The 19,388-nt window shown below is 34.7% G+C and overlaps 2 protein-coding genes across 2 annotated transcripts in view; both read right to left on the reverse strand.

The window, feature by feature from the left end:
* Positions 1–19,388, reverse strand: part of LOC126700097 (myrcene synthase, chloroplastic-like) — a 64,556-nt gene that overhangs the window by 38,796 nt on the left and 6,372 nt on the right. The window lies entirely within an intron of this gene.
* Positions 13,943–18,729, reverse strand: LOC126700096 (myrcene synthase, chloroplastic-like). The gene is made up of 7 exons (XM_050398091.1): positions 18,448–18,729; positions 17,892–18,159; positions 16,399–16,774; positions 15,163–15,381; positions 14,941–15,079; positions 14,583–14,831; positions 13,943–14,480 (listed from the first exon to the last, which is right to left on the reverse strand). The coding sequence occupies exons 1-7, from the start codon at positions 18,688–18,690 to the stop codon at positions 14,178–14,180; spliced, it is 1,797 nt and encodes a 598-aa protein (XP_050254048.1). The 5' UTR covers positions 18,691–18,729; the 3' UTR covers positions 13,943–14,177.

Genomic DNA, 19,388 nt, shown 5'->3' on the forward strand with positions numbered 1-19,388 from the left:
TTCTTTTAATTTAAATCAAGCTCTTCCTACAGACGGCGCCAATTGTAAGAACTCAATTTGTAACGATCCCAAACTCATATTGGGTTTGATCGCTCAAGGTCCAAACAATAAATTTGTAGAGCGTGGATATAAAAGAACTAAATTAACTTCAAAAGAAAAACGATTAAACTTAACGTTTCTAGATGGATTAACACAAATATTACAATCAATTTCTCCTTGAAACAAGCTAAGTTCTTTATTTCATAAGATTTTCTTCTTGGCATTCCTTGTTTAGAAGTTTCGATCCTTCCTCTCAATGCATTCTTCCATGTTATATACTGCCCTCTTGGTGTCATCTTCACCACACACGTGTAGGTTGGATTCGGGGGATCCCTTCCTGTCCCATCTAACACTTCCTAGAACCTTCAACCAGCAGCTGTAAGGCTGCTTCATCACTGTTCAGGCATCACCTCCACATTAATGCGGCCAAAGAGTTGGTTGAGAGGCAATTAATGCGGAGGCAGCAGTTGTTAAAGATATTTGTTTATCTTTTCTTTCTTACCCTTGGCCCCATGTCCCACCTTTAGTGATAATGCAACTTCGAAGTGGGTGTGTGACAATACGGCGTTCAGGTCATCCTCGGACACTTATTGCTGAGAAAGATTTTGTCCTCGGACGAATACTGGACCCATCTCATGTGATATCTACTCCTCTTTTCATTTGGTTCCCCTTATAACCTTATGTGGGCCTCCTTGGATAATTTAACGTCCTCGGATGGACCACAGGCCCAATTAACATGGTTTTAATAATTATTGATTAACTGGCCCCCACACACATATATATATATATATATATATATGTAAGAGATTAAAATTATACCTAAAAGTAAATAAGATAGAATTAAAAAATAAAATAAAAGAAATTAGATCGAATTGAATACTATTGACTATTGTGATCAACCTACGTTTTGTTATTTTTTTTCCACTACATTCCTTCCTTTCTTTCTTTTCTTTTTCTTTTTTTTGTTTTTTTTTTTTTTTTTTTTTTTGATAAATATGCATCGTATGTCATCTTTTTCCTAATAATAAATAACAAAAGAAAGTATTTGATTTTCACCTAAACTCTTTTTTTTTTTTTGTTCATATTAACTTCTTCACAACTTAAAATTCCCTTTATATATATATATATATATATATATATATACACACACACAAAATTTTGGTGTATTCTTCTTTCTACTACCTACCTTACAATTGTGTGCTATATTTTCCCCTTCTTCTCTCTTCCTTACCTACAATCTTGCAAGTATTTTTTTTTCATCAAATTAAATAGATTTTGTGTATTTGTTGCATTTTTATTATTTACCATATGATTTTTATCAACAAGTTTTATAGTTACTACTTTGATAAAGCAAATAGAGAGTGAAGCAAGCAGGTTGAGAGCCATTGCCAAAGGCCTTTGATAAAGCTTATTATATGGTTTTTTGGGTACGTAGTTACTACTTTGAAACATATACGTTAGATATGTGCCTTTATATAGGCTTGGGAGATTCTCATGCGTATATCTATGAATCTATCCATTGTTACCATTTATATCATGTTTAACATGTATAATAAGTTTCTTCTGTAAAAAAAAAAAAAGTTAAGTGTAATAAGTTTCTCAAAAAAAAAAAAAAAAAAAAAAGTAATAAAAGTTCTGTCTTAGTGTGGGTAATGGCCAGTGGGTACCTCTGGTCGGCTCCTCACCTACCGTCGGCACGGAAAAAAAATTATATATATATATATATATATATAATATTTTTTTACTGCTTTGATTTAACTTTAAAAATATTTTTATATACCTGATCACATATTAGTTGAGCCCAAAATCAAATAGCAATACAAATCCCTTTATTCCAAAACCAAACAACACAAATTACAAATATTTTCTCTCTCTCTCTCATAAGTTTCATCTCATCTCTCTTTTTTATCTGACTATCTCTACATCTCTCAATCTAAGAGTAAATTAAGAGTGAGTATTTGTGAGTTATGAGTGTCTCTCCTTTTATTATAAAAATTTAAGTTAGAGATAAGCCTTTTATATATTGTTTGGGAGATTCTCACCGGTCCATCTATCCATTATCATAATTTACAATTTTACATCATGTTTAACAGTAGTAAAAGTTTTATCTTAGTGTTGGTTTCGGTTAAGCCTTTTGGAAGATTCTCACTTGTAAAATCAATTGATATTTTGAATATGATAATAAAAAGTAATTAGCTTACCATAAATTTAAATTATATTGTACGTAAAAGAAAAAGAAAAAAGAAAGAAAAAAAAGCTATGTCTTATATGCTAGTACTCGCAAATAATGGTTATCAACGTCAACGCTATATGTTTTACAGGCATGGATGTGCCATGACATTCTTCAGTCAAGTGTATCAAAAATTCATTTGAGAGGAACTCTATTATTCAAACCTGAAAAGTTTACAAATTTGAAAATTATGATTAAAATTATGAATGAAAGTTAATTTAAAGAAATTTAAAAGAATTATATTATTTATAAGTGGGTTCTAGTTAGCTTAACTGATAAAATCTTTAATGGTTAAATAAGAGATCTTAAAACTTTCTCAAATAAAAATATTAATTATAATAAATTATTTTAATTGTCTAATTAACATAATTATCTTAGTTTTAATAAATATACTTTTAAAATATTTTTATTTTTAGAATTATAAAGCAACCCAACACCAAACAAATTTGAATAAAATTAGGTTTAATTTTTTTTATTCTTAATAAATTTTAAGTAAAATTTTCAGGTGTCTTTTCTCTAATTTGATTTATTTATTTACTATATTTTTTTTAGAATACTAAGTATTTTAACATGCACACGTTAAGAGAGGAAAATGTCTTAAATTTTAGGTCATTTGGATATACAGCATAGACATTAAACCTCTTTTAACTCACACTCATTTTCCAATGTGAGATTAACTCACTTTTTTTTTTTTTTTTTTTTGTAGAATACTAAGTACTCATTTACTAATTCTTCTTAAAATATGTCTCATATGTATATACACACACCTTTTCACAAGCTTTTTGATTTATTACACAGATTAATGACTAATAATAATTATGTTTTTTTGTTAAAAGACTAATAATAATATAATTGAAGTAGAAGCTCAATAAATGATTAAGTTTCTTTTTTAAGTAAGCAAGTGAACCTTCTCTAGTTTTGTACAATGTCCCTCAATTTAAAAAAAAAAAAAAAATTTAGAGAATCGGGTGTCCGTCAATTTTAAGAAATAGTTTGTAATGTTTTTTTTAAGGAAAAATTATATTTGACCATCTTAAATTATTCATTATAACTCTTTTGGAATGCACATTCTTCATCTTAAGCTATAACTCTTGTTATACCTTGCACCCCAACGTTAAGTTTGCTGTTAACGTGAATGAAAATTCAAAATTAATGATGCAAAGTATAATTAAGATCATAATTTAGGGTGGTAAACTTAATTTCTTCTTTATTTATAAGGGATTGAGAAAATAAGTAATATGGTCTTTTCATATAGTGTCATACTTTTCCATCTAAGATGACAATAAATTTGATATTAGGGTGCAAAGTATAATAAAGATCATTATTTAGGGTGTAAAACGTGTATTTGAAAAGTTTAAAGTGTAAAGTATAATCGAAATATAATTTAGAGCGGTAAAATGTAAATTTTTTAAAGCTAAATTTTTTTTTTTTTTTTTGAACAAAGCTAAAGTTTATTAATGAGTGCTTAGATCGTCGTGTATTCCAATTATAATATCGACAGAACAATCCAAGAGCCTGTACTACCATGAAATAATATCTAGATTTTTTTAATGAAGAAATCTTTAGTTGCCAAATGCCAATTGCATTGTCACATAGATAATGACTAATGAGTACGCAACAATCACGTTTTAATTTAGTTTTTACTTCTCTGTCAATTGTTAATGTGGGGCCCGACAACAGATGGGCCAGATCCACCTATTCACAGGAATACTTAAGGCCCAGGCCGAAGAGGATGGTAGTCCCAGCCCAATAAACGCAAAGCACCAATGGGCCATAGAAACCGCCGAGGAGGGTACAGCCCTCGGCTAGCCCAGAGCTACACTAAGGAAAGGGGTAAAAGCGGCATAGGGATAATCTTGTAAGAAATCTAAAATATCTAGGAAAGGCTGCCCGAACTACCTGCCCTAGACGGAGCTTTGCCTCTCACAGAGTCGTGTCTCTTTAGCCTACTCAACCACTCCCAACAACTCAGGTCTTAAACTGATGGGACAAGTGTCAGGCTATGAAAGTTCGACCCTACACGTGGACGAAGGAAATTAAATGCATGCTAATATAAAAGGAAAATTTGCAACCTAAAAAAGGGGCCTTCCAGAAAGAAGAGGACCAAAGGGGTGAACACCTCTAAATCATGCAGGAAAAACTTAACAAAACCACAGCCGAGTAAACATGACTTAGCCTTTCGACCCCACTCTCTACAAATGATATTGCACGGGTCCATTTACGTGCGAACCCAACCCTACCGTGGTCCAACGCAAATCGTGTCCCTACAATTGGCGCCGTCTGTGGGAAGGCTTGCATGTTAGCTCGAGCGGTGGTGAAGTTGAGCTTCTCTCGAACAAGGGGCTATGAAGGTGCCTATATCACCGGCGACATATTGCTGATACTCCAACATAAGCTCTTGCTAGGGGCTACGTTCCACGTTGTCAACGACATGGACAAGCCTAGGGGCTTCAAACACCAAGCCAGCTCCCCCCCACCTTATTTGAGGAGCTAAACCTTCAAAAAACAAACTACTTAAAAAGAAAAATACAAGTTTTGGACAGAACCAAGGCCTTGCATGGTCCTCGGACCCAAGCCTCTGGGGAAACCAACTACTTAAAAAGAAAAATACAAGTTTTGGACAGAACCAAGGCCTTGCATGGTCCTCGGACCCAAGCCTCTGGGGAAACCAACTACTTAAAAAGAAAAATACAAGTTTTGGACAGAACCAAGGCCTTGCATGGTCCTCGGACCCAAGCCTCTGGGGAAACCAACTACTTAAAAAGAAAAATACAAGTTTTGGACAGAACCAAGGCCTTGCATGGTCCTCGGACCCAAGCCTCTGGGGAAACCAACTACTTAAAAAGAAAAATACAAGTTTTGGACAGAACCAAGGCCTTGCATGGTCCTCGGACCCAAGCCTCTGGGGAAACCAACTACTTAAAAAGAAAAATACAAGTTTTGGACAGAACCAAGGCCTTGCATGGTCCTCGGACCCAAGCCTCTGGGGAAACCAACTACTTAAAGGGAAGCATACAAGCCTCGGACCCTCAACACCAAAAGGGCCGATATGAAATGGAGTAACATGTTTCTAAAACATAATCAAAGTTGCTCGATGCTCAGTCACCCCCTTCAATGAATTATTTGGAGTTCATCGTTTCTCGGACAGCATTCCCGCACATATCACGGGACGTTCAACCGATACCAAGGTTAGTTTCCTGAATTTAACTTATTGTCAATTATTATTATGCCTGGTAGTATAGGTAAGTTAGAACGAATTAGAACGAGTTGAATCGTGTTTCAAGGGGCTCCTGCCCTAAGTAGCGCTGAGAGAAAGCACATACGGGGAGTACACTCATTCACGAGGTGATGTGCCAAAAGAACCATACCCAAAAACAAGTATATAAACTGCTATTTTTATTACGATGAAGAAATAGTACATCGTGCAATGAAAAGCTGGAATCAGCCTACGTCAAAGCTTACTACATGAGTACTACATAAGCAAGAAAAAGAAAAATACAAGAAAGCTGTAGAAAGCCGAGGAGGTATGTCGGAGGAAAGGTTGGCTACAGCTCCGAGACCTTATTCTTTCCCCGCACCCTTACCTGCCCATAACTCAGGCAGCCAAAAAGACCCAACTTGAACCTGACACCGTTGAAGAAAAGGTGCAGGGAGTTGAAGGTGATGGGGCTTTCTCTAAATATACACCTGCCGCAAAGCAGAGGCGCTGATGGAGGAAAACCCTTCTTCTGCCATACCAAAGTGTTGGCATGAACAGAGACTGCTTCGGATTTTGGCTAAAAGAGGGAGAGACGCCGTTCTCCCTCGGTGGAGATGGAAAACTCTCCTGAACTTGTGCTTCCTGTGTCCATACCTTACTGTTATAAGCCTCATGAAGACACGGCGCTTCTGCGGCGGAGACATTTCTTTCTTCCCAACCCTCACTTTCAACATGTAATGCCAAGAAGGGAGAACTCCGAATATGGAAGCTGTGATGTGGGAGAAAATCTGAAGGATTTGTGCGTATATAAAGCAACTTTCTCTCTTTCCCATTTATTGGAAAAGACAAGGTTATGGCAGTCAACTCATGTGGCTTCCCAAGAAACGCTACAGACAAAACAGTCTTGGCTCAACTTCCAACATCAACTGCAACCACAAGATTAAAGAGCCTCGTAAAGGTGCACCTCGGTCCCCGTGACATCAGAGAGTACCACGTGGCCAGAAGTTGCAGAAATATCTCTTAAATCAGGGGCTAGGTAGATTCGTGGCCCCGGGCCCGCTTTGGGTAAGGGCCCAGGTACTTTGGCCGACGCCGAGCAATGACCATGGCCGAGAACAACCACTGTTAAGCACCTCGGGAAATGCTCAAAGGAAGGGAAAATTTGAACTCAAGGTCTCGGACAGAACCTAAGGCTTGCATGGTCCTTGGACTCAAGCTAAAAGGGAAAACCAAGTGCTAATGCGGACATTGGTCTCGGACAGAACCTAAGGCTTGCATGGTCCTCGGACTCAAGCTAAAAGGGAAAACCAAGTACTAATGCGGACATTGGTCTCGGACTGAACCTAAGACTTGCATGGTCCTCGGGCTCAAACTAAAAGGAAAAATCAAGTACATAAGATAAAACGCATAAGTCCTGAACAAAACCCAGGTTTTGCAAAGTCCTCGGACTCAGGCTGCCCGGGAAATCAACTGCCCAAATGAAGAGACTTCTCGGCTTAAATACTGGAAAAGGTTAAGGCTCGCGTATCATCGAGATGGCAGAACAACCTAATGATCGTCAACTTAAAGAGGCCATTCATCCGGTGGGTAACACGTCCTCGGATAGCTACTTCTTATATCTAATCGGAGCATTTAATACCCATCACGGCTAATTTTAAGATAAGTCTCATTCCACACTGGTCGGATTGCTACGTTGAATAATTATTTTATTAAAGTCATCGTGGCATCTTTTTATCAACGATTACTTTGGCCTTATTTCTTATTAATTGAAATGCTATACTATTATGCCGAGCAGCGCATTCACATTTGTTAAAGTATATAAACAAGACATACGAAATAGAGTAACAATCACTTTTATTAATATGAAAAATTGTTACAACCTACAAGGAAGGGCTTAAATGAGCCAATACAAAAAATGAACTGCTAAAACAGTAACAACATCTGTAACACAAATAATTAAACCATCAGGTGTCTTCTGAATTCGCCTTCAAAGTCTTTCTGAAATCTATGCCTCAGTACTGTTCACATCAGGAGAAGATCCTTATACAAAAATAATGAAGGACAAGGAAGAAGAATTGGAACACATGGAAGCACTTCAGCAAGCTCTTGTTGCTGAAAAAAGTAAGGGAAAAAGAAGATGGAAGACATGAGCGGGAAGGAGGAGAAGAAGAGGGAAGCAATGAAAAGAAAGTAAAAGGAGCAAAAGAGGGAAAAGGGGAGCCATATTAGGTATGCTCATGAGAGAGCAGATGGAGATGACAAGGGAGGTTTTTGACTCAGCCACATCGGAAATAGGATGTGACGAGCCCCTGCTTCGGATTTTGGCTAAAAGAATGGGGAGACAAACCTTGAGTCTCCACCACCCTTGCCCCGACCGAGCCATCTCAAGTTTCGTTAAGGTATGGTGTTTCTGGGAAAGGAGGGATTCATTCATGGTTGATCACTATGGGGGACGTGTTATCGACTGAGGAATAACCAGAGGGAAGAAGGGGATTCTGAGAAGGGTCTAAGGGATTCGCATATGAGAGAATCACCTTCTTATCTTCTCTCTTTATATAGGGAAAAAGACGAGGGTACGTGACACGCTCCGATCCTCTAAGAAATCTGCTAGTAAATGCAAAACCGTTTCGTTTCTCCAAGCTATCCATAACCGCTAGATTTAAGAGGCCTCGTAAAAGGAAGACATTAAAAGCGCACTACGGCTAACCAAACGGAATAAATGCATCACGCGTAAGTCAAGGGAAATACCTCGTAGACCGGCACATTCCTTGGGGAGGTGAAAAGTCGCAGACGTTGATTAAGGGCCGAACTTAATGAGCTGCAATAGAGTCTCGGTATCATCAAAACCCACCTTTCCAACCGAGGAGTTGGATAGTAGGGTTTTGAGGGGCTATTGTGGGGCCCGACAACAGATGGGCCAGATCCACCTATTCACAGGAATACTTAAGGCCCAGGCCGAAGAGGATGGTAGTCCCAGCCCAATAAACGCAAAGCACCAATGGGCCATAGAAACCGCCGAGGAGGGTACAGCCCTCGGCTAGCCTAGAGCTACACTAAGGAAAAGGGTAAAAGCGGCATAGGGATAATCTTGTAAGAAATCTAAAATATCTAGGAAAGGCTGCCCGAACTACCTGCCCTAGACGGAGCTTTGCCTCTCACAGAGTCGTGTCTCTTTAGCCTACTCAACCACTCCCAACAACTCAGGTCTTAAACTGATGGGACAAGTGTCAGGCTAGGAAAGTTCGACCCTACACGTGGACGAAGGAAATTAAATGCATGCTAATATAAAAGGAAAATTTGCAACCTAAAAAAGGGGCCTTCCAGAAAGAAGAGGACCAAAGGGGTGAACACCTCTAAATCATGCAGGAAAAACTTAACAAAACCACAGCCGAGTAAACATGACTTAGCCTTTCGACCCCACTCTCTACAAATGATATTGCACGGGTCCATTTACGTGCGAACCCAACCCTACTGTGGTCCAACGCAAATCGTGTCCCTACAGTTAATATTTCAATTCCTCATTCAAAGCTCATGGGTCCACTATATAGTAACTAGCAAGAACAAAGGATTTGTTATGATTAGGTAGATATTTCTTCTAAAAAAAAAAAAAGATTAGGTACAAATATTTCTATCTAACACTAAGCTTAGAAATTCAACCCAGCTACCGTTAGCTCAATTAGTAATAAAAGATTTGAGATTCAATCTGAGTGAACGTTGTTGAATGGAATAATCACGAAATTCTCAGATCTGTGAAATACAAAAATAGAGAAAAATATGCACCAAAGAAAACAATCACATAAGACAATATTTACGTGGTTCGGTAATTTACCTATGTAGGGACTGGATTTGGATTGATCCCAAAACTGGATTGGGCTCAAACCCCTGCGGCCCAAACAATGAATTTATAGAGCGTGGATAGAAGAACTAGATTTATCTCAGAAGAAAAACGATTAGACTTAACAATTCAAGACGGTTTGACAAAAATAAAATTAGAGAATTTATCCTCGGAACAAATTAAGTAATTTGTTTCATATGGTTTTCTTCAAAATAAAATTATACAAGAGTTCCAATCCTTTCTCTCAATGCATTCTTCCAGGTTATATACTGCAATCTTGACGTTATCCTTACCACACACGTATAGGTTAGATTCGGGGGATTCCTTCCTGTCCTATCAAACACCTCATAGAACCATCAACCAGTAGTTGTAAGGCTGCTTGATCACTGTTCAGACATCACTTCCACATTAATGCGGTCAAAGAGTTGGTTGAGAGGCAATTAATGCGAAGATAGCAGCTTTTGAAGATATTTGTCTACCTTTTTATTCTTATCTCTGATCCAATGTCCTACCCTTAGTTGTGATATAACTCCAAAGTAAGTCTGTGATGATAAGACAATCAGATTCACCTCGAACACATGCTGCCAAGGAGGTTTTTGTCCTCGAACGATTATTGGGCCCTATCTCACATTGTCTCTACTCCTCTCTCCGTTTTATTCCCCTTATGACCTTATTTGGGCCTCCTTGGATGGTCTAACATCCTCGAATAGGGCCATAGGCCCAGTTAATATTGCTTTAACAATACTTCCTAATTAATTGGTCCCCACAACCTATATCCACGGAGTTGCAGGAATTTCACTATTCTCAGAGAAAAATATAAGATGCACCAATACAATTTTCTCTCTCAAAAACTACATAAAACCCTAATTTCCAAAACAACAGTTTTTCTATCCTACGCACAGGATTCACAATGGGCTACTACTACGGCTTGGGCCGATAGACCTATGCTTCCGCTTCATAGACTAAGTCTTAGAAAATCTCCTATTAAAAATTATAATAATATTATTTCGGGTCAGGTCATAATCCAAATCAAATACAACTAGGCTTCACAAAACCCAACAGACGTCGTATATAGAAACTATCTTCTAAAAAAAAACTTAGAAATTCAAAAATAAATTAAAAAGATAAAAAGAAGGATAAAATATAAATCTTGGAAGAGGGGTAAAGTGATAAATTTGGACTCAAGTAGAATAAATATTTTTATTAACCATTCAAAGAGATATCTTAAACTATTTTGGGTAGGAAAATCTGTGTACCAAATATAGACTCTCTCAATTATTACATAGATTTAGTCTGTCTAATTAATAGACTTTGTGTCAATTATTATAGATATGGGTTTTACTAACGTATGTTCTCAGGGCATACATTTATAAACCAAATTAAAAAAATAATTTATGAAAAAATAAAAAAAGTTATTAACTTTTTTTGACAGTTTTTTCTATTCCCCATAAAATATTTTCAAAAATGAATGATTAATGTATATCGTAACCGGACTCTATATTTACAATTATTCATTATAAAAAGGATACTAAAAATGAGATCCCAACCCCAACAACAACAACAACAACAACAACGTGGTCTTTTCCAAGACATAGGTTAACTTGTGATTGTGAGTGAGATTGAAGAAATTATTAGGAACATCTTAAGAGAAGCACACTGTGCTGTCCATGTGTTTTTGCTTCTTTGGGCAAGGCCAAACAACCAATTACTAGCTTGAAGAAACTTCGGTACTCTAGTGCGGTATAGGAGATGTAATAAACAGTTAACAAGAAAGCGAAAGGGAAAAAATGGAAATGGCTCAAATTTTGGATATGTTAGCACAAACTACATGAGCCTCAATTTTTTCTAATTTTATAATTTATTAGTATTTATTAATTATATATATTTATATATTATATCAATTTTTTATGAGCTTTTTCATATATTCATTGACTAAGAACAAAAAATAATAATAATAATAATAATAATATGTTTAATTAAGAGGCTTGTAATCCAAATAGTCGACACTTCCTAATCTATTTAAAGAAATATTTAAAGTTTAAAATTCTTCCACCTCAATTACTAAATTATCAAAAGTAATAATAATATAATTAAAGTAGAAGCTCGATAAACTATTAAAGTTTTTTATTTAAAGCTTAAGTTTGTAATTGGGAGATTCTGGCATTTTACCCTTAATTTTTTTAAAAAAAAATTGGCAATATGCCTCTGTTTGCAAACTATATAGGGGCGTGCCCTTATTTCGATACTCGATTACCTTAAAATCGAGTTTCAATTAAATACTCAATTTGTAGAAAATCGAGTTATACCCGATCAAACTTAAAAAAAAAAAAAAAAAAAAAAGCATGGAACTCGAGTTTCAGGAAATCGAGTTCCATGCAAAAAAATATTTTATAAGTGTGATCGCCCCATATTCAAGGAGCCCTATAGCGGCATTTTTAAGACCTATAGCGGCGTTTTCCTGCAAATTTTTTTATAAATGTGATTGCCCCATATTCAAAAAGCCCTATAATAGCGTTTTTAAACCCTATAGTGACATTTGAAAGCCTTATAGCGGCGTTTTTCTGCAAATGTTTTTTGTGTGATAACCCCATTTCAGGGAGCCCTATAGTGGCGTTTTTAAACCTTATATTGACGTTTTAAAATCCTATAGCGGCGTTTTTAAGCCTTATAATGACGTTTTAAAACCCTATAGCGGCGTTTTGGAACTCGAATTCCATAAACTTGAGTTCCATGCAATTTTTTTTTATTTTTTATTTTATCAGGCATAACTCAATTTTTTACGAATCGAGTATTTCATTAAAACTCGATTTTAAGGTAATCGAGTATCGAAATAGAGACATATCCTTATATAGTTTCGAAATAAGGATATATTGCTAAATTTTTTTAAAATGAAAGGCAAAAGGCTAGAATTACCTTTGTAATTGACTATGGTATCGACCCCGACCCCAAAGTATCTATTGTAGTGCCTGTCCTACCCTACCCCTTTGTCCTACCATGTGAAAATATCTAGCTACTGTAGCTAGCGAAAAAGCTGCCAATGGCAATGGAATATCACTTTGATAAATGAGAACACGACAATTATTCAGCAAAAAGGATAAGATAAATTTTTTTTTTTTTTTTTTAATCGCAAAAAGGATAAGATAAGAGTACGCAACAACCGACACTTCTATTAAATATAATTTTTAACAAATATCCACTTCCACTTAACTTTCCGCATTGTTTCATTCAACAATTTCATCATTGTTTCCATGTTTAAAGCAATCTTGTTACCTCCAACCAATCTTGCAAAGTGCAAGAAAATCTTTCTGGGGGCCAAGCTAAATGCTATAACAAAATTTTTATAAAAAAGGAGTATTACTATTATATAATTAACTTTAACTCAACAAAGTTGGTTCTTATTTTCTTTCAGGTTTATAATGATTTTGAACATATGGCAATAACAAACTTTAATTACTTAAACCAATTTCAATCAAAGAGATGAAAACTGGGAAACTACTTTTATTAAATTTTCTTTCTAAAAAAAAACTTTTATTAAATTTAAATATGACATGAGGAAGGGCACGTCAACAGGAAGACTTTACACAGGGAGAGAAGTAAAAGGACAAGCCTTGGATATGAACTACATAAATAGTAGAACATTAAAAAGGGCAAGCTGTGAACCACTAATTTATAAAAATATGGGTTTTTTTTAATGTATGCCTCTAAGGAATACATTAAGTAAACCATTTTAAGAAACATTTAATGGAAAAATGAAAAAAGTTACAAACTTTTTTTTTTCTAATTTTTTCAATTCCTTATAAAATGTTACCAAAAATGAATAATCAATGTATGTCCTAAGAGCTTACATTAACTGGACGTTAAAAATATATATAATAAATAAAATTTGGATATGTGGTACACTACGTGGCATCGTCTACCTAACTACTACTTCACCAAAAGATTCGAGAGAGAGAGAGAGAGAGAGAGAGAGAGAGAGAGAGAGAGAGAGAGAGAGAGAGATACTGCTGCACCACTATCCACTGGTCTGGAGGTAGGTGGTTGCCAGTCATTAATTGAAGATTGGATCAGAGCGGGGCAAATGAATGGGAGATATTGCATAAAGGAAGATTTCATTATATTCCAATGTTTTTTCGATTTGTATTTTGAGGAATCTTGATTTGCAAGGGTTTTTTTTTTCCTCCCTTCTTTAGTTGATTTGGAAATTTGTTATAGATTTTTTGGGTTTGGATTTGGAATTTTATTGTTGAATTGAACTTGGGCCAGACACTTTTTTTTTTTTTTTTTAATATTTGGACTTTTCTATGGAAATTTAAGATTTAAAGGAGACCAAAGTAACCAATAAATTTTTTCCTCAAAATTCTAGTGGGGGCTAGTCAACTAATCTGCATATAAGTTACATGTAATTTATCAATTTTTTAAATTATTTTTTTGCTACTACAAATGAAATTTTCAAAAAGCTAGGGGGGCCCATGACCCCCTTGGCTCCCCCTCTAGCTCTACTACCATGCACTAAATATATTTTTTGGTGAACTTGACCAAACTTTGAGCTTTGATACCAATTTGTTGTGATTTAAGGCTACAGGAAGCACTTTCACATGAATAAAAATAAAAAATAATAAAACAATCACTCAAGAGAACAATATTTAACATGGTTTGACTAACTCCAAGCCCATGTCCACATACAATGCCAACTAAAATTCACAATTAATGATATGGATTACAACCGCACTCAATCAAAACCTCACAAACACTCACAAACAATCACAAAACTCTCATAGACACAAACTAACTTACAAATCTCAAAGGTAATATGTAATACAATTGATGAGTTAAAACTTCAAATCTAAATCCTTATATTTCAATAATTCATCATGTTAATCTTTATATGGTGGAATGGGCTGAACAAACAATGATAATAAACGATCCTCAGTTTCATGGTTTCCAACACCATGCCCATCTCCATACTGGTATATGCATTGGGCCATCCTTCCAAGGTTGAATGCAATTTCAATAAATGTTTCAGAGAAGGGAGAAGTCACAGATCGTTCTTCATTCATCTTCTTCCATGTTGCACTAATCAAACACCTAATGTATTCACGAGCATCTTCTTCGCTAGCACCAGTTTCGTTCATGTAACATTGGATTGATGAAGGAACATCACCTCTTTTTAATTCATCCTGATATTAAAAAAAAAAAAAGAAGAAGATTGTAAGGGTTTGTGAATTATACGAAATGAAAGTCTTGTTGATGAAACTCTTAGGATAGAGTGGTCTACATACTGTAGATGTTCCAAGATCATCTGCTAATCGCAAAATCATTGATGACAAACGAACTATGCTGGGGTACTCTTCCAAGCAATCTAGGGCTTCCTTTGTTATGGGATTTGTGTAGGAACAATAAGCATGCAATAGTATAGTTGGTGCTGCAATTGAAAAACATGCATTCTCAAGGTATTCTTGAAGTCTTGGTGTATACCCGCTGTAGTACCACTTTGCCTCCAACAAATAAGCTTTACATAAATCTGCCCACTAAAAAATTTATGGTGGAACAATGAATTTAAGGTAGTATAACACACCATGTGTTCAAGAAAAAAATGTTAAGGATTAATATAGATGGATTTAGAAGTCAATTGCATACCGTTTTTTTTAAATATCGAATGATGTGGAATTCTTGTTCCTTTAGTATATCAAAAGCCATTTCATTGACTGAATTTTGTAGAGCTAGGAAACATATCTTCATATAATTTGGGAGCCCATCCATTGCATTGATATCCCACCTGGAATCACACAGAGCACACTTACAGTCTTTATGTCAAAGATAGCTTTGAAGCATTTGAGGCGTATTTTCATTATTACCAACCTCTCAACAACGTCCGTGAAGAGCTCAAGTTCATCTACAGTTCCATACACATCATAAATATCATCTAATACTGTAATGAGTACATTGACCTTTGTTGAGATTCTCCTACAATATCCAAAGTGAGGATGAAATGTACACCCCACTGTCCAGAAGAAACTCTCTGTCAACCTATCCCTCGCAAAGCTCAACTTTTCTGCAATGCCAATGCTCCTCCACCACCTTTATTTGAAGCAAAAAAAAAAAAAAAAATCAATTTTCTTTTTATATTGATGCATATTTAACCTTTTGAATTAGGTAAGTTAAACATAGCTTAACTTTTAAAATTTAGGCTATAACTAATTTAATTATGAGGGCCAACATGGCAACATGTGCCTTAGGTGAATTAGACAACTGCTTAAGCCCCAAATTTTAATCAATAGGATATGAGTATTAATTAAACATTTAAATATTAGTCAATAGGGTCCGTTTGGATACCGCTTATTTTGCTGAAAACTGAAAACACTGTAGCAAAATAATTTTTAAATGTGTGGATAGTGCTGTGAGACCCATTTTTAAATCTCTGTATGATGACGGACTCTCCATTTCCTCTATGTGAGAGATTTAGAGTGTAGAACATGTAATCTCTCTCAAAGAAGCTGAAAATTCTCTCTTTCTCTCTCACTCTCTCAACAAAGAAAATCAAAAGACCGAAAAGAAAAAAATAATTCCAAACCTTATAGCTTACGTTCATACCTTTCTCTCTTCTTCTTCTTTTTTTTTAATCGAATTTCAACTTTTTAATATATAGTAGTCTACAATCAAATACTTTTCATTTTTAAGTAATATTGCAGTTGTTAATGAAAAATTAAGTTTTATAAAAAAAGAAAACATCAAATAATTATATGACTAATTACTAATAAATAAATTTATAATCAAAATTTAATTAGAGATATCAAAAATATTATAGTTGGCAACTGGACATAACCTTAATACAAAGATTTAATTACTAATTTTTATATTAATGAATTGATATTTAAATATATTTGCTCCAATTTAATTTTGGTCTTAGGCCCATAATATATAGGGTCGGCCCAATAAATTATTTGTTCATGTTGCTATCAAATTTGATTTTAATTTTAGTATTTATTAGTTTATGCTTCAATTTCTATATAATATTCCTTCCAAGGGTCATTAATGTGTAAAATATGTTATCAAATGAAGCTTAAATTACAAAATAAAAATTAACAAGCTTTTTACCTTGACACTTGTTTGAGATCTTCTTGGTGGGTTGCTTGCACCATGTTGAAATCTAGTTCTGCAAGCTTAAGCAAGGTAGGATTCATATCTTCTTTGCTCCTATATACATCAATGAACCATCTCGCTTCCACCCTTAGTATCCTCCAATGTAGTGGAAGCTCCAAGGCATGGCTCACTGCTACAGTAGAAAGATTTTGATCTTTATTCTGCTTTACAAATTCTTGGAGATGTTTTTTTGAGAAATCTCTTGCTTCGTCCAAGATATTTTCACCTTCTATCGAAAGGAATGAAGCTTCATACAAGGCTAGAATTCCCTTGGTATCATCACAAAGACATGCCTTGAAACTTCCTCTCTCCATGAAACTATTAAAAACTTCTACACGCAGCAACCCAACAGTGATTAACAGGTGTTTGAAGGGTACAAGAAGCAAGTTATTGAATATTTAATGTTTAATTATTGTGTAATTTGATTTTTTTTTTTTAAATTAAACTTTATTTATTATTCATTGGTAGACCTAAACAATCTCAAGGAAGTTGTATATATTTTTGTTGTTATTTGTGTAAGAGCTAACATTAGTAGGAATAGTAAAAAATAACATGTCAATTAAGAAAGTAACAAAGAATACGACTTTGGATAGAATAGAATGACGAAAAAAATATATGTGGTTAACCTTGATTAATCTGTTAGGATCATAGCCAACAATAAAGAGTTTGAGACTAAAGCATGGTTGTTGTTGTATTTGTGTGTTGGTTAACTTTAATCTCCAAAAATGATGTATACACACACATACCTTAATTTGTGCACATTTGGGATTTCTGTTAAAAACATGACTAAAATACAATGTTGACTGTTAAAGTTTGTAACTGTTTTCATCATTTCAAATTTTTCATTTTGGAAATTTATATTTTATTATATTTTCATATTAGCCATGTAATCTATTTCCATTAGCAATTTGACCATCCATTATATACATATATATATATATATATATACATACACGTGTGCGTGCGTCATACCAATTAGAGTCCAAGGACTTTTGGGTTCCCACAATCCAACCCACTAAGGGCCATACGTTCTCTTGTGTGACCTACCCATCACCCTAGCGGGCAAAGTGGGCATTGATACCATTCTATCATTACAAGAGAAAAACTCTAGTTACATTTGCAATTACACCCCAAAATGACTATAATCAAGTTACATTTGTGACTCATTGTGGTTATTTATAAATGCAACACACAAGATCTACCTAGTAAACATTTGATGTAGGGCTTAAAGCACACTTAACCAATCCAATTCAATCAAATTCACAAAATTTGGGGTATCACCTCTTAATGGTTAGATTATTAATAGAAGTGGACAACATGAACAATATAAAAACAGTATAAAATATTTTTAGAAAAAATTGAATACTAAAATAAGGGTCAAAAGTGCACTATAATTCAAAAACATTAGTTAGTTATAACTTATAAATATCAATTTATTTCTTAATTACCTTCAGACACACTATATCCATGTTGTCTAAACAGACGAAATTTCAGAGCTGTGGCATATAAATTCTCCTTCTTCCACAAATCACCACCATGATTATTGTTGTTTAGACCTTCTAGTATTCTCTTCGTTTCACTCTCAAAGTGATAAGATAATCCTAGTCTTTGTAAGGTATCTATCATTTCCAATTGCTCTAAAGGATCCATCACTTTGTGAAGCATCATTCTCACTTGTTCCTTCAACTTGTTAACTTGCCTCATATACTCTTCTCCCTACATCACAATATTATAATTAGGATTTTACTAATGTGTACCTTTAGGGCATACATTACTAAATCATTTTAGGAAATTTTTTATGGAAAAACGAAAAAGTTACCAACTTTTGTGACAATCTTTTCAATTCTCTATAAAATGATTCCAAAAATAGATGACTAATGTGTGCCCTTAAAACATACAATAACATGATCCTTATAATTAACATAAGCCCAGTGATTAGTTTCCAATAATAATTCAAGTACTAGTAAATCTAACAATGAAATAACAATAAAATATTTCATGTACCAGGTATTCACTTCTTAGTGACTGAATGTAATCATAGTTCCAAATGGGAGGTTGGTAATCAGCTGATCGCCGAACAATATCAGTACTACTTGAAATTTTGCTGGAAACCTTGCATTGGACAGGACCAGAAACAAAGTCACTTCTGCTTGTTACAAGTGATTTGAGATGGATGGGACCTATAGATGGGAAAGCTGCTATTGGGAAATTGCAAGTAGGGAGTGAAAGAAGTAGGTTGAGAGCCATTGACAAAGGCCTAATTTGATGAAGCTTGATATGGGATTTTGGCAGTAGATTACTTGGATTTATATATTGCTTGGGAGATTCTCATCCGACTATATATCCATTATTATAATTATAATTTGCATCATGTTCAACATGTGGTAAAGTTCTGTATTATTAATACGATGTACAGACATGTACTTGCATATATGGTCTCATGAATCAACGTCAATGCTATCCATGGTATATGACACTTTGTAGTCATACGTGCTGACCACTAACATCCGCTTTCTTCACAAATAAATTTGTTACTTTTAACACCAAAAATATTACTTTTTGCTACCTCAATATATCATTTTACAATTAAAATTTTTAAATACATATTAAAAATCACAATTTTGTCCCAACTATCTACGTGAAGACTCTGTGAGTAGTGAAGAAAAATTAGTGGGTTCATGTGAAATTGATAAACAGCTAATTACAGTCTACAACTTCGGATATTTGTGACAAAATTGTGACTTTTGATGTTGTATTATATATATATATATATATATAGAGAGAGAGAGAGAGAGAGAGAGAGAGAGAGAGAGAGAGAGAGAGAGAGAGAGTAAACTACTAGAAACTCTTTCACAATTCACCTCACATCATATTTTTTCCACCCTATCAAAGATGAGATAGAAAAGTAGGAAGATAAAAATGGAGAGTTGATGAAAAAGTAAGAG

This window comes from Quercus robur, chromosome 9 (assembly GCF_932294415.1).
Source record: "Quercus robur chromosome 9, dhQueRobu3.1, whole genome shotgun sequence".
Classification (NCBI taxonomy): domain Eukaryota; kingdom Viridiplantae; phylum Streptophyta; class Magnoliopsida; order Fagales; family Fagaceae; genus Quercus; species Quercus robur.

Excerpts from the sequence above, each read along its gene's own strand:
- LOC126700096 (XM_050398091.1), bottom strand. The coding sequence starts at position 18,690 with ATGGCTCTCAACCTACTTCTTTCACTCCCTACTTGCAATTTCCCAATA. Across the intron at positions 15,382-16,398 it reads GATCTCAAACAAGTGTCAAG|GTGGTGGAGGAGCATTGGCA; the intron begins GTAAAAAGCTTG and ends CTTCAAATAAAG. Across the intron at positions 15,080-15,162 it reads TTCACGGACGTTGTTGAGAG|GTGGGATATCAATGCAATGG; the intron begins GTTGGTAATAAT and ends GTGTGATTCCAG.